General features: G+C 37.8%; 1 protein-coding gene across 2 annotated transcripts in view; it reads left to right on the forward strand.

The window, feature by feature from the left end:
* LOC127972261 (protein-tyrosine sulfotransferase 1) overlaps positions 1–14,179 on the forward strand; it is a 40,568-nt gene that overhangs the window by 12,803 nt on the left and 13,586 nt on the right. For both annotated transcript variants that reach the window (XM_052575623.1, XM_052575624.1), the window contains exons 2-3: positions 1–638; positions 11,103–11,301. The exon at positions 1–638 is cut by the window's left edge and continues 375 nt beyond it. In XM_052575623.1, the coding sequence (XP_052431583.1) occupies positions 1–638; positions 11,103–11,301 (837 nt within the window). The remainder of the gene's footprint in view (positions 639–11,102; positions 11,302–14,179) is intronic.

Consider the following 14,179-nt stretch of genomic DNA (forward strand, 5'->3'; position numbering starts at 1 on the left):
ATGCCTCTTATATTTATCGGTGGTGTCCCTCGCAGTGGCACCACTCTTATGCGGGCCATGCTGGACGCTCATCCCGATGTGCGCTGTGGAGAAGAAACCCGTGTCATTCCTCGCATTCTGGCCATGAAGCAGATGTGGAGCCGCTCTGGCCGGGAGAAAATGAGGCTAGATGAAGCCGGAGTAACAGACGAGGTCTTGGACTCAGCCATGCAAGCTTTCCTTCTGGAGATCATCGTCAAACATGGGGAACCGGCCAACTACCTGTGTAATAAAGACCCATTTGCTCTTAAATCACTTTCTTATCTAGCTAAGATCTTTCCTAACGCTAAGTTCATCCTCATGATTCGTGACGGCAGGGCCTCCGTCCACTCCATGATCTCCCGTAAAGTCACCATCGCCGGGTTTGACTTGAGCAGCTATCGGGACTGTCTGACAAAGTGGAACCGGGCCATAGAAACAATGTACACTCAGTGTCTGGAGGCAGCGGACAAGTGCCTTCCTGTGCACTACGAACAGCTTGTCCTGCACCCAGAAAAGTGGATGAAAACGCTTCTGAAATTCCTGAACGTTCCTTGGAATGATGCAGTTCTGCACCACGAGGAGCTCATTGGGAAAGCTGGAGGTGTTTCGCTCTCCAAGTAAGTGCTGTTGACTTGTGGACTAGTTTACTTTGTGTTGGGTCAGGGGTTAAATGATAAGCTATAATTGTTTTCTTGTCAAATACAAAGCAGGATTTTAAGCACTGCATTCCAGCATGAGTATCTTATGGTTTATGAGCCATCTGGATTATTTAAGCTTGGTTCAGTTATCTTATCTCGTTAATGCCACCAGCCATTTGTGTCACACAGGCTATTTTTGGCATACTAGGTGATGCTTACGGCCTACTATTTTTTTTTTCTTCCAAAAATAGTGTGTGAAACAGCATGTGTAATGACATTTTGAAAAGACGTATGCTACATTGCTTTTACAAGACTTGCATATTTTATAAATACAGAAATAAATACAAATATTTAGCATTTAACAAATATTATATAGAAAACGTATTAATAATAACTAATAACAAGTTATTAATAATTATTATTTATATTTTATAATATTTAGTTTGATCTATAATATAAAAAAATCATTATTCACTTTACTAATTACGATTTTAAAAAAAAATACTAGACTACATTGCTGTCGCATTACTTGTAAATTTAATTCAGTGTAAATATTTTACATTTTTAGAATTTCAGTTTTATTTTTAGTTCAGTTTAAGTAATGTAAATAGTAATTTATTTTGTTTTACACACACACACACACATCTATATATCAGTTTAGTAATTTTAGTATTTCAATTGAAACTTATTTCAGTTTATTTTAGGCAATATTTCAGATGTTTTTTAAGTTTTCCATCTCCTTTATTTTATTTTAGCCTTTTAGTTTTTGATAGTTTTAATTTTATTTAACAACATAGGTACAGCTGTTTTGAGTTTTTAGTAAATAAAAGGATGTATATATTTTAGAATGTGTAAGTAATTTATGTAAAATATTCTAATTTTAGTAGTCTGATCAAACGATTAGGAAAACATCGATTATATATTGTGATTTGATTCTGTTTATTCGTCACAATGTAAATGGGCGGTAAAGTCCAGCATTAGGGCATTAGATCATCTGGTTATTCCATGCAGGCAGAAAGTTGCATACTGTAGATTGTATATGTGCTGTATACTGCAGAAATATTCAGACTAGTATGGTAGTGTGCTATCCCAAACATAAACAACACTTAGTGTTCATTTATGTGTATGTGCAGATGTGTGTGGGTGTTTCTCTCCCTGTCAGGCTATAACTGTACATGTGCTAAAATTCTCACTGACCAGTGATAAATTATTTTCAGTTCTGGCTGAAAACAACTTGATAATCCCTCGAGTGCAGTCGAGTACACGTTCTCCTTGACCACAGTATGTTGTGTAGCAGCTTCTAGGGCATGTTCTTAAATCTAATGAGTTTTCTGTACAGTTCATGCCCTGAACAGAGCAAATGAAGGGTGTAGATCACCAGAAACATTCCTGCAGCAGTAAAACATGTTGTTGCATGTTGGAACGTGAGTCCCTATGTTTTATTTTCCAATAGAAAAAAACTGATGAATAATGAAAAGACTGTCTTAGTTTTCTTTTTGCATTTTTTTTTTTTTTTTTTGTAAATGCAACCTCGTTTTGTCAAATGCTGCTCAGAGGTAATTTGTTTCTGCACTTCAGGGAGTTAGATATTCAAGAACAAAACAAGGTTAGTCACTGTTTCATTAATCACTCCAGAAAACATCCCAAATAAAGTACAAAGTTTAGGTCATATGGTGTGGATGTGTTTTAAGCCACTTAGATAAACACATGGCCCGCAGAAGTCATTGGAATCTTGAAAGCACAAAGGGTCACCTCCATTAACACATGAATCAGTCGAGCCCATTTATGTCCCACAAGGAAATGTGGCTTCTGTCTGGTGTCCATTTTTAGAAATAAAAAGCTTATGGTCAGAGAGGGCCCACAGACTTTTCTTTTTTATTTGGATGCTGTAGCATATCACTTCTTTCCCCTCTTTGTTCTCAAAGCATCTCTGGTCTGTCTTTCATCTGTGGTCTGTAAAAAATCTGTGAGCTGGGTGAACTGCATACTTATTCTGTCCTTCCTCGATATCCATCCTATATCTTTATCATTTTCAGGCCTTACTACTTTCTTTAGGTGAGAACTGGCCAATATAAGACAACTTTTTTCAAAATATTTTATTTATTTATTTTCCTTTTAACAATATTTTATATTGGTTGTTGTTGTTGTTAATATACAGTATTTAAAGGATCATTCAAAATGCAAAGTTACTGTAGTTACAAAACTGTTCATACAAGAAGTAAGCTCTTGCTTAATTTTACACTGCCATCAAAACAATACTAAATCTATGATACATTGTCAGTATATACAGTATGACTCAGCCCTACCGTGCTTCTTCATATGGTCTGTTGTGGAACAGGAAAGGGATGAGTTAAAAACACCTCAGCTGCTGAACACTCTGTTATTCTTCCAAAACCACATAATGGAGGGCTCAGTGACAAGTTAGCCTCTGAATGGACAAGTGGATGTTTGTGCGATGACACTGACAGTTTCAACCTTTCCTGAATGAATGATTCATTTTCAGTTTTCACATTAAATTAATTGAGCAAATCACTAGGATTGTCTGATATTTAAGCCCAGTAAGCCCCATGAGATTTATACATATCCATGCATTTTACATACATATTACATAGCATAGAATTTATTTTTTTGTTCTACTGTAGTTTTTCTGTCCTGTTACTTGCAATTAGTTTCTTATTTAATTTGTTTACTTTTAAACTGTTTACTTGTCTTCATTGAGCTTGAGTTAAAAAAAAATTGACAGTGGTAACAAGAATTATAAAAGCTCTATGGAATAAAATGTTTTGATATCTTAAAGACCTTATTTAAAGCAAAAGTAACTATATTGTGATCTATATCGTTATATCGTGATATACAGTATTTATTCAGTATTTATACCACTACCACTGCAACATCCATAAACACCTCTAACTGTTGCCTGATCAGGCTTTCCAGGCTTAATGGGGATTTCTGGAGGTTTATGCAATGCTGTAGGAAGAATCTCACAGGAGGATCTGTGGTGTCTTCAACAGGTATTTTACTGTTGTTGTTACCCTTATCCCATGTGTCCTGAGGCAAGGCTTGAGTGCTTCTAGTGTCTGCTCTGTTGAGTCCAACCCAGGCTCTGTTAATTTAACTAGAGCACTTCTAGAGACAAGATCCCTGTTCCTGTCCTTCACTGGGCTTTGTGAAGGGTTGGCTGGCTGCTTTGGATATCCATAAAACTCCTTAATGTATGCTAAGTGAGCAGTACTGCTGTTTGTCACGTCTCCGTGACAGTGAGCTTGAGAGACTGAGATCTTAAACTGGCCCTCAGGAGAGAGATGGAGGAGGGATGGATGGAGCTTGTCGTCTTGTGTCCAGACAGTAGCATGTGCATTCCTTAGCACACTGTCTCCATTGATTAGAAGCAAATGCTCATTAAAACAGCGCATTATATGAAGCTTGTTGTAGATGCATTATGGACAAATGTTTTGTCTTGTTCTTTGAAGTTCATATGCAACTCCGTTATTGTATCCTTAACACAACTTTTTTTTTTTTTGTATAATTGTAACTGAAGCTGTGAAGTTTCAAGGATTTTTTAGTTTTGTACATAAATGAATAAATGTAAACATATTTAGACTGGTTGTGTTTTGTTTTCAAACTGTTAAATATATAACTTTTTTTTTTTTAAAGTCCAGTTCAAATGTTACTGAGAATTATTATTACAATAAGCAGGTATATACTTTCATACTTTGGAAATGAAATGGCACATAGGAGTGGCCTTATTTTATTTGATATTTTATTTGTTTATGTTAGGTTAGGTTAGTTTAGGTTAGTTAAGCCTAATGGGACCAATGATAAAGCGGGTTAGACCGGTCATGTAACGTTCGATCTGAAGGCCTCAGATAAATTAGCATTGTGCACACATGCATGAATATTTCATCACTCAGATGCCCAGCAGAGCAGCTCCCTTGTAGGACTCGGCCAAAGAGGTGCCATTGCTGTCCTTGCAGGCATCAGAAAAAAGCATGCCAGCTCAAGTCTTCATGGTTCTGCAGTCCTTGAGGGGAACTGAACCACCATAGCTCATTTCAGAGAAGGCACTGATATGATTTTAGGCAGAGGGAAGCCTTGAGGGCCCTAATGGCTAGTAATAAACACTGAAACCGCCCTTTATCCCAGAGGGGAAGTATAAATACAAGTCCATTAAATTTGGCCCACAACACCTGCCAGGGAGCGGCTCTCTGCACTTAGGTTTGTTAGTGCTGGGTCTCTATGTGCTTGTTTAGTTTTTTTTGCTATTGATCAGCGGCTCACCACCTTTGAGCCTCTCTGACCAACGTATAGGCCACCAGACATGGACGTGCCCATAAACATCGATTCTGAATGGATGATTTGAGTGACTAGTGGCGAAGACTTGACCATTAGTACGAGTGGCCCATGTAGCTCAGGGCTCTGTTATTTGGCTTTAGTACTACACCGCCATGCTAAAAAGCTCTAGCGCCCTCCATGAATAATTGACAAACAGCCAGAGACCATTAAGCCGCTCTTCCAGAAGGGAGCTCTGCATGACCTTACGAACGCGTATGTGTGTGTTTGTGTACTTGCAATATGGCGAGAAAAGGCCAGCGTGTTTGTTCTGAGTGACTGGTGGAAAAAATCTAGTAGATCACCACCCTTCGTGTCATCGTATTATGATATATGCAGCGTCTGCTGTCATATAGCTCCCGCTGTGGAGTAATGGATGTGGCAGTAGCAGAGTTAAATTATCTCTTTCATCTCTCTAACCCGGCCGCTTATAGACAGCATGGTGATTTGTGTTGCTGTTGGAGCAGTTACTGTACATATGGGCCGTGGGTGGTGAACACACTGAAGATACGCACCTTCTCTGAGAAATATGGGAGTATAAGTAAGTTATTCATGATTGAATGTGTCGTTCAGCGGAGACGTGGTTTAGTGGCTGGCACATGTGCTCCTACACATGTGGGCGACACAAGTTTGAATCCGGCTTCCATCATGTTTCTCTTCTATTACCATCATTTAATTTTGTTTTTAAACATTTTAGACTTTCCTCTGTAATAAAGAGTGTCAAAAATTACATTACTTTTTTTTTTGATATATATACAGTGGGTACGGAAAGTATTCAGACCCCCTTAAATTGTTCACTCTGTTGCAGAGCCTACATTGCAGCCATTTGCTAAAATCATCTAGGTTCTTTTTTTTTCTCATTAATGTACACACAGCACCCCATATTGACATAAAAACACATTATTGTTGACTTTTTGCAGATTTATTAAAAAGAAAAACTGAAATAACACATGGTCCTAAGTTTTCAGACCCTTTGCTGTGACATTCATATATTTAACTCCGGTGCTGTCCATTTCTTCTGATCATCCTTGAGATGGTTCTACACCTTCATTTGAGTCCAGCTGTGTTTGATTATACTGATTGGACTTGAATAGGAAAGCCACACACCTGTCTATATAAGACCTTACAGCTCACAGTGCATGTCAGAGCAAATGAGAATCATGAGGTCAAAGGAACTGCCTGAAGAGCTCAGAGACAGAAAAAAAAGAAAGTAGTACAAAGTGAACCATCACTGCAGCCCTCCACCGGTCGGGGCTTTATGGCAGGGTGCCCCGATGGAAGCCTCTCCTCAGTGCAAGACACATGAAAGCCCCCATGGAGTTTGCTAAAAAAACACCTGAACGATTCTCTGGTCTGATGAGACCAAGATAGAACTTTTTGGCCTTCATTTTAAGTGGTATGTCTGGAGAAAACCAGGCACTGCTCATCTCCTCTCCAATACAGTCCCAACGGTGAAGCATCATACTGTGGGGGTGTTTTTCAGCTGCAGGGACAGGACGACTATGCTAGTTACAGAAGCTGAATGCTGCCAAGTACAGGGATATCCTGGACGAAAACCTTCTCCAGAGTGCTCAGGACCTCAGACTGGGCTGAAGGTTCACCTTCCAACAAGATAATGACACTAAGCACACAGCTAAAATAACGAAGGAGTGGCTTCACAACAACTCTGTGACTGTTCTTGAATGGCCAGCCAGAGCCCTGACTTAAACCCTATTGAGCATGAGACCTGAAAATGGCTGTCCACCAACGTTTACCATCCGACCTGACAGAACTGGACAGGATCTGCAAGGAGGAATGGCAGAGGATCCCCAAATCTAGGTGTGAAAAACTTGTTGCATCTTTCCCTAAAAGACTCATGGCTGTATTAGATCAAAAGGGTGCTTCTACTAAATACTGAGCAAAGAGTCTGAATGCTTAGGACCATGTGATATTTCAGTTTTTCTTTTTTAATAAAAAAAATGTCAATATGGGGTGCTTTGTGTAAATTGAGGAGAAAAAATTTACTTAAATGATTTTAGCAAATGGCTGCAATATAACAAAGAGTTATTGTGTCATTGATTGATATATATTTAATTGTTCATACATATACTATTTATTTCTTATAAGTTAATAATTTAAAAACTCAGAAGTAAAATATTTTTTTTCATACTTTTCATTATAATGTTGTGATAAATATTATTGTCCAATATCAGTATTATCCAGAATTATTAATATTCCTTATCCTCATTAGGAATCAATTAAGGCTTGAAATATCTATATGCCAGCTTTAAATGGTCTTTTTTTTCAGCTAATATGCACGTTTGTTTGCATATTGTTGGGTCTGTGAAAAATTGCTTATGTTCCTCTATTGTAAGCTGCTTGGGATAAAAGCATGTGCTAAATGCATAATGTGATTAATAAATCACCATATCATGAAATTAATTGATGAAATATGGTATATTAGTGTAACCAGTTCTGTTTAAAGAGATCATATGATGTTGCAAAAAATAACATTTATTTTATGTATTTGGAGTAATTGAATGTTTTTACGGTTTAAGGGATCAAAAAACACATTATTTTCCACATTAGACACATTATTGTTGGTCATCTCTGCCCTCCCTTTCTGAAACGTAGATTTTTAAAAAGCTCATCGGACTGCTCTGATTGGCCAGCTATCCAGTGCATTGTGATTGGCTGAATACCTCAAGAGTGTGACAGAAATGTTTCGTCCTTTACCATATTTGGAAACCCACATAGTGACATAGACATGTGGGGGCGTGTTTGAATGAGGCATATTAGGAAAGCGTGGACAAGTCTTAACTTTTATAAAGAATATCTCTCTGGGTTTGAGACTTCAATCTTTGCAACTTTATGGATTGTAACACTCCAAAAACAAAGGAAAACTTGAAATCGCCTCATATGACCCCTTTAAATCAAACAGCTTATCTGCATCCTTGTTCTGTGGCTACTGCAGCAACACATCCCTGCTGTTTTTTTTCATACAGTATTTGAGCTTTTACAAAGCTTGCAGATGCAAATCTCACCTTAAAGGGTGTCAGCTATGTATCATAAAGAGATTCACACCGATTCGCGTCAGCGCAGGCAGACTGCGTGTTGGCATGTGTTGGCCATGGCAACTGCTATGGCATGACGTATCCACTGCCAGAAATGGCTTTTCCTCCTGTCCACGTTTACGTTTGCTTGCTTTTTCTGTTTTTCAATTAATGATTTTTGAGTTTTCCACTGAGGAAAATAACTGCAGCAAAGAAAGAAAACAGTCCTCTCTGTCTTGGAAAACAGTAAATCTATTAATCACGTTGCAGCTGAAGTGCAATTCCAATGTAAATGGATTAGAGAAGTGAAGGACTGCGTCGGCCAGGGACTTGAACAATGAAATGTACAGCGGAGCGGCTTGCCAATATAAATGGACTTTGTGGTGCCTGGGGAGAAATGCAGGTCTCTAGCGCTGAGGCTGAGGTCGGGGAGGGTGTGATGGGAAGGTGAATTCAATAACTCATATCCCGCTATGTTCATACATTCCAGGAATAAAAGGAGACTAGATTTTCCTCAGTTTAACATTTTTATATTGCCAAATGCACACCTCAAAGCATAAGACCTTGGGTTTGTAATTCTGAAGGGCAGATGGCAGCACATGAATTTCTCCAGTTACATTTAGTGATGTCCAGTTCACAAACAAATCATTCTTTTTTCTTTCTTTTTTTTGTGAACTGGCTGAAACATTTTATCAAATTTATTTATATACATATTAAAAATATATTTAATAAACTTATGAACAAATGCTTTGAATGAATGATTCAATGACTCACTCATAAATACCTAATTTATTTCATTACTGCATGAATCAGCGCTTTTGAACAAATCTCTTGAATGACTGATTCAATGACAAATATATTTTTAACAGTCCCGTTATTTGACGTGCCAGTTGCTTTCAAAAGGTGATTAGAAAGTAGTTCTCATGTCAAATGTAGAATACTAAATGTGGTTCTCTCTCAAGTAAAGAGTCAGTTAATGGTTTGTACAGTTTTTAAGTCACCAGAAACAGTTTTGACTTAAACATCTGAAAGCGATGAGCTGTTGATATGAGCATGTGTGAAACAAGCAGTTCGTAATGCAGGTTATGGTTTCTCATGATTTATGTGAAAATGTGAGTTGATCAGAACTAGTTTACTTTATATGCTTTAAAAATGCAAAACATCCACAGTTCACATCATTATTAGGTGCCTTGAATGGATAGTTTACTAAAAGAGTTAAATTCTGACATTAATTACTCACCCTCATGTTCTAAACCCATCAGACTTAAGTTCAACCCAGTCTCAATGCATTTCGTGACATAGTCACAAGATTCTCAATCTAATCATTTCTAGTTTTACAAATCCAAAGATTTAAACACTGAAATTGTACGCTGCACTGAGACAATTCCTGCTGAAACACTTTATACTGAAAGTCTTGCCGAGTGACGCGAAAAAAAAAAAAGAGAAATTCATGTCCAAGAACATAAATCAGTTATAGATTAAAATGTCATGACTATATCATGAAATGCCGTGAGAATTTGTGTGATTATTTAAACTAACTGGTGAAACTTTTTCACTGAACGAAATGTCTGAAAGAGAAAGGATTGGTCTTCCCATCGCTTGTCACAGCTCTGTAACTGATGTTTGAGAAGGGATGACGAAGCAGCTTGTCACGCAGCCTGCTGGGTCCTTCACTTGGTTTTACACATGCACACACAAACACACTCCTAAACGTGCCAGCATGAGTCTTAGCACTGGTTGTTGTGTCATTATTTGCTGTATTCAGGGATGGTAAGCGCCTCAGGGTGTTGTATATCGGATCCACACAGCACTCTGATGTGGGGCGGCAGTGAAGTCTTGGCTGCAGATGGGGATTGAGTGTAGTAATCTGTTTCCCATCTGGAGCCAGTCTTCTCTATGAGGGAAGAAATAATAAAAACGGGGGGGATATGGCCTCAATGACTCCGTCCGTCTCCAAGTGCAGTCAACTCAGTCCAAACAAGAGGCAGATCCATTCAAAGTTGGAAAAACAGAGAAAGAGAACATTTGTAATGGAGTGAAAAAAAATGAAATGAACACACACACACACACAAAAACATCTTATGTTATAAACTATTTTTGTCAAAAGAAATGTATTCATTTTATTTTATTATTTTGTTTGCAATTTTTCATTTTCCAATTTATTTGCATCTACACTGAAAACAATATTTTTTTTTTTTTTTTTTTTTACAATAATAGATTATTACTAAATTATCTTAATATATTATGATGAGATGGTGGGATAATGTGCTAAATAGTCAACAAAATATCATTGCAAAAAATAATTTATTTTCTTTTGATTTTTTTTAAGGGTAATATAACGTGCACATGTTTGTTGTGGGCTTTGTGGGATTGACCCAATATTTGCAGTTCCCATCTGCTGTCATGAGAGAACAATGATGGGTGTTTAGTAGATCTTTCAATTTTCTTGGAAAAAAGGTTCATCCCTATGCAAATGTCAGTGATAGGTAAACGAACCTCTCCTAAAAAGTAATCCACTCCTATGTGTTCTCTATCAACAAAAACCTGACATGGACTGGTTCTTCCATGGCTTTGTAAATATTTAATTTCAGACATATGAATAATTTACCTAGGGTGTGACATAATGCCTGATTCATATTTAATATCTCTGCAAATTTGATTCCGCACACGTTTTATGGTGAAGTGATGGAAGCAGCTTATTTAGCTGCAGTAAGCAGTGAAAACTAGACAATTACAATTTATTGGAGTTCAACAAAACCGTTAAGTTCATTTGTATCAGCATAAAGCCATTGAAACTCTACACTGAAATTTCTACATCTAGTCTAGCAAATCAAGAAACATCCATCAATGTAATTTGTACCTCCTCAAACACAAGGATAGTGTGGAATATGAAGTGGGATGCATTTGGGTGATGATCTTGGAGAGAACGAAAGGTCGTTCGTTTGAAGCATCATACAAAGCGTAGAGTTTTCTTTAATTTCATTGCTCAATCTAATTAGACCCAATTAGTCCACAGCGGTAAGACTGTATAGCACGTGTGCACATGTTCCTGCTCCACTGACCCACTTCTTTTGCTCCACAGGGTTGAGAGATCTACAGACCAGGTGATCAAGCCTGTCAACGTGGAGGCCTTATCCAAGTGGGTGGGTAAGATCCCCCCAGATGTGCTGCGGGACATGCCTGTCATCGCCCCCATGCTGGCCCGGCTCGGCTATGATCCCCACGCCAACCCTCCTAACTACGGTCGGCCCGACCCCCTCGTCCTGGATAACACTAGAAGAGTGAGCATCTCTACTAAATATCTTTTTCATTTGTACCTTTAAGCACCTCGACCTCATTTTCCTCCATCCGCTAGTAAATCATCTTGCTGATATTATTAGGTCAGATATGTATCGGACACATAGCCATGTTATGTTGGTTGAAAGTGTTCCTCAAGCTAGGCTGTATGTTATGAGACTGGGATCAGAGGATTTAGTGTCGCTTAGCGTTTGTGCTTTTTACTTTTTAATCCAAGTATTAAAAAAAACATTTGCATTCCACACATCGTGCAGGAGCGAGTGGCTCCATGTGTGAAACGGTGTGAGTTGCATCTCTGAGATAAGCAAAGGACGGTTATGCAGATCAGAGAATCTGAATGTGAGCTATTACAGTTACAGTAGATTTATATATATATATATATATATATATATATATATATATATATATATACAGTATTGTTCAAAATAATAGCAGTACAATGTGACTAACCAGAATAATCAAGGTTTTTCGTATATTTTTTTTATTGCTACGTGGCAAACAAGTTACCAGTAGGTTCAGTAGATTGTCAGAAAACAAATGAGACCCAGCATTCATGATATGCACGCTCTTAAGGCTGTGCAATTGGGCAATTAGTTGAATTAGTTGAAAGGGGTGTGTTCAAAAAAATAGCAGTGTGGCATTCAATCACTGAGGTCATCAATTTTGTGAAGAAACAGGTGTGAATCAGGTGGCCCCTATTTAAGGATGAAGCCAACACTTGTTGAACATGCATTTGAAAGCTGAGGAAAATGGGTCGTTCAAGCCTTTGTCAGAAGAACAGCGTACTTTGATTAAAAAGTTGATTAGAGAGGGGAAAACCTATAAAGAGGTGCAAAAAATGATAGGCTGTTCAGCTAAAATGATCTCCAATGCCTTAAAATGGAGAGCAAAACCAGAGAGACGTGGAAGAAAACGGAAGACAACCATCAAAATGGATAGAAGAATAACCAGAATGGCAAAGGCTCAGCCAATGATCACCTCCAGGATGATCAAAGACAGTCTGGAGTTACCTGTAAGTACTGTGACAGTTAGAAGACGTCTGTGTGAAGCTAATCTATTTTCAAGAATCCCCCGCAAAGTCCCTCTGTTAAAAAAAAGGCATGTGCAGAAGAGGTTACAATTTGCCAAAGAACACATCAACTGGCCTAAAGAGAAATGGAGGAACATTTTGTGGACTGATGAGAGTAAAATTGTTCTTTTTGGGTCCAAGGGCCACAGGCAGTTTGTGAGACGACCCCCAAACTCTGAATTCAAGCCACAGTACACAGTGAAGACAGTGAAGCATGGAGGTGCAAGCATCATGATATGGGCATGTTTCTCCTACTATGGTGTTGGGCCTATTTATCACATACCAGGGATCATGGATCAGTTTGCATATGTTAAAATACTTGAAGAGGTCATGTTGCCCTATGCTGAAGAGGACATGCCCTTGAAATGGTTGTTTCAACAAGACAATGACCCAAAACACACTAGTAAACGGGCAAAGTCTTGGTTCCAAACCAACAAAATTAATGTTATGGAGTGGCCAGCCCAATCTCCAGACCTTAATCCAATTGAGAACTTGTGGGGTGATATCAAAAATGCTGTTTCTGAAGCAAAACCAAGAAATGTGAATGAATTGTGGAATGTTGTTAAAGAATCATGGAGTGGAATAACAGCTGAGAGGTGCCACAAGTTGGTTGACTCCATGCCACACAGATGTCAAGCAGTTTTAAAAAACTGTGGTCATACAACTAAATATTAGTTTAGTGATTCACAGGATTGCTAAATCCCAGAAAAAAAAAATGTTTGTACAAAATAGTTTTGAGTTTGTACAGTCAAAGGTAGACACTGCTATTTTTTTGAACACACCCCTTTCAACTAATTGCCCAATTGCACAGCCTTAAGAGCGTGCATATCATGAATGCTGGGTCTTGTTTGTTTTCTGACAATCTACTGAACCTACTGGTAACTTGTTTGCCACGTAGCAATAAAAAATATACTAAAAACCTTGATTATTCTGGTTAGTCACATTGTACTGCTATTATTTTGAACAATACTGTATATATATATATATATATATATATATATATATATATATATATATATATATATATATATATATATATATATATATATATATATATTAGGAGTAGATCTATAATAATAATAATCTACTCCTAGGTCGACACTAGAAATCTCACATCGCAGGTCTCAAAGAAAGTTTTTCTTAATGAAGGATAATACAAAAAAATTTCATTCGTTTTGTTTCGTTCATTATTTAGATGAAGTGGGTGTTCTTTATAAAGGAGCAAACATTGATTGACACTCTGTTGAATCCATCTCTCCATCATCATTTCTCTGAAGTTATTGATTGCTAATGATTCGAGGCTCACTGGTTTATGTAGACCCAGCTTACCGCTGTCAAACATGAATAAATGTACATTCTATTACGAGCCGAGCTTGTGAATTGACCAACCATTTATTTCCCATTAATCTCAATACTTTGTGTAATTCCTTTTTCTGCCTTGTTTACTGAGCTAAAGATCAAGACGATTTGGATGCTAATACGGTCTATGATGATAGTTCAAGAGAAGCTGTAGCAGCTCACTCACTTTATCCTGGATCGTGTCCCTTTCTTCTCGTTCAGACTTGAAGTCTCATTTTAATAAAGAGAAATGTAGGCTCAGTTCTTACATCAGTGGTATTACACCATGCTCTTTCACAGCTGCTATCCATTTGCAGTGGTTAATGATGAAATCATATGCTAAACCATTGGGAAAAAAAGAATATAAAATGTGTTTAAAACCCCGTAAGAGCCTTTAAGATTGATCAAAATGGCTTCAGGTTCTTAGTGTTCTTCAAGCAGACAGGTTTTGAAAT

This window comes from Carassius gibelio, chromosome B15 (genome assembly GCF_023724105.1).
Source record: "Carassius gibelio isolate Cgi1373 ecotype wild population from Czech Republic chromosome B15, carGib1.2-hapl.c, whole genome shotgun sequence".
NCBI lineage: Eukaryota > Metazoa > Chordata > Actinopteri > Cypriniformes > Cyprinidae > Carassius > Carassius gibelio.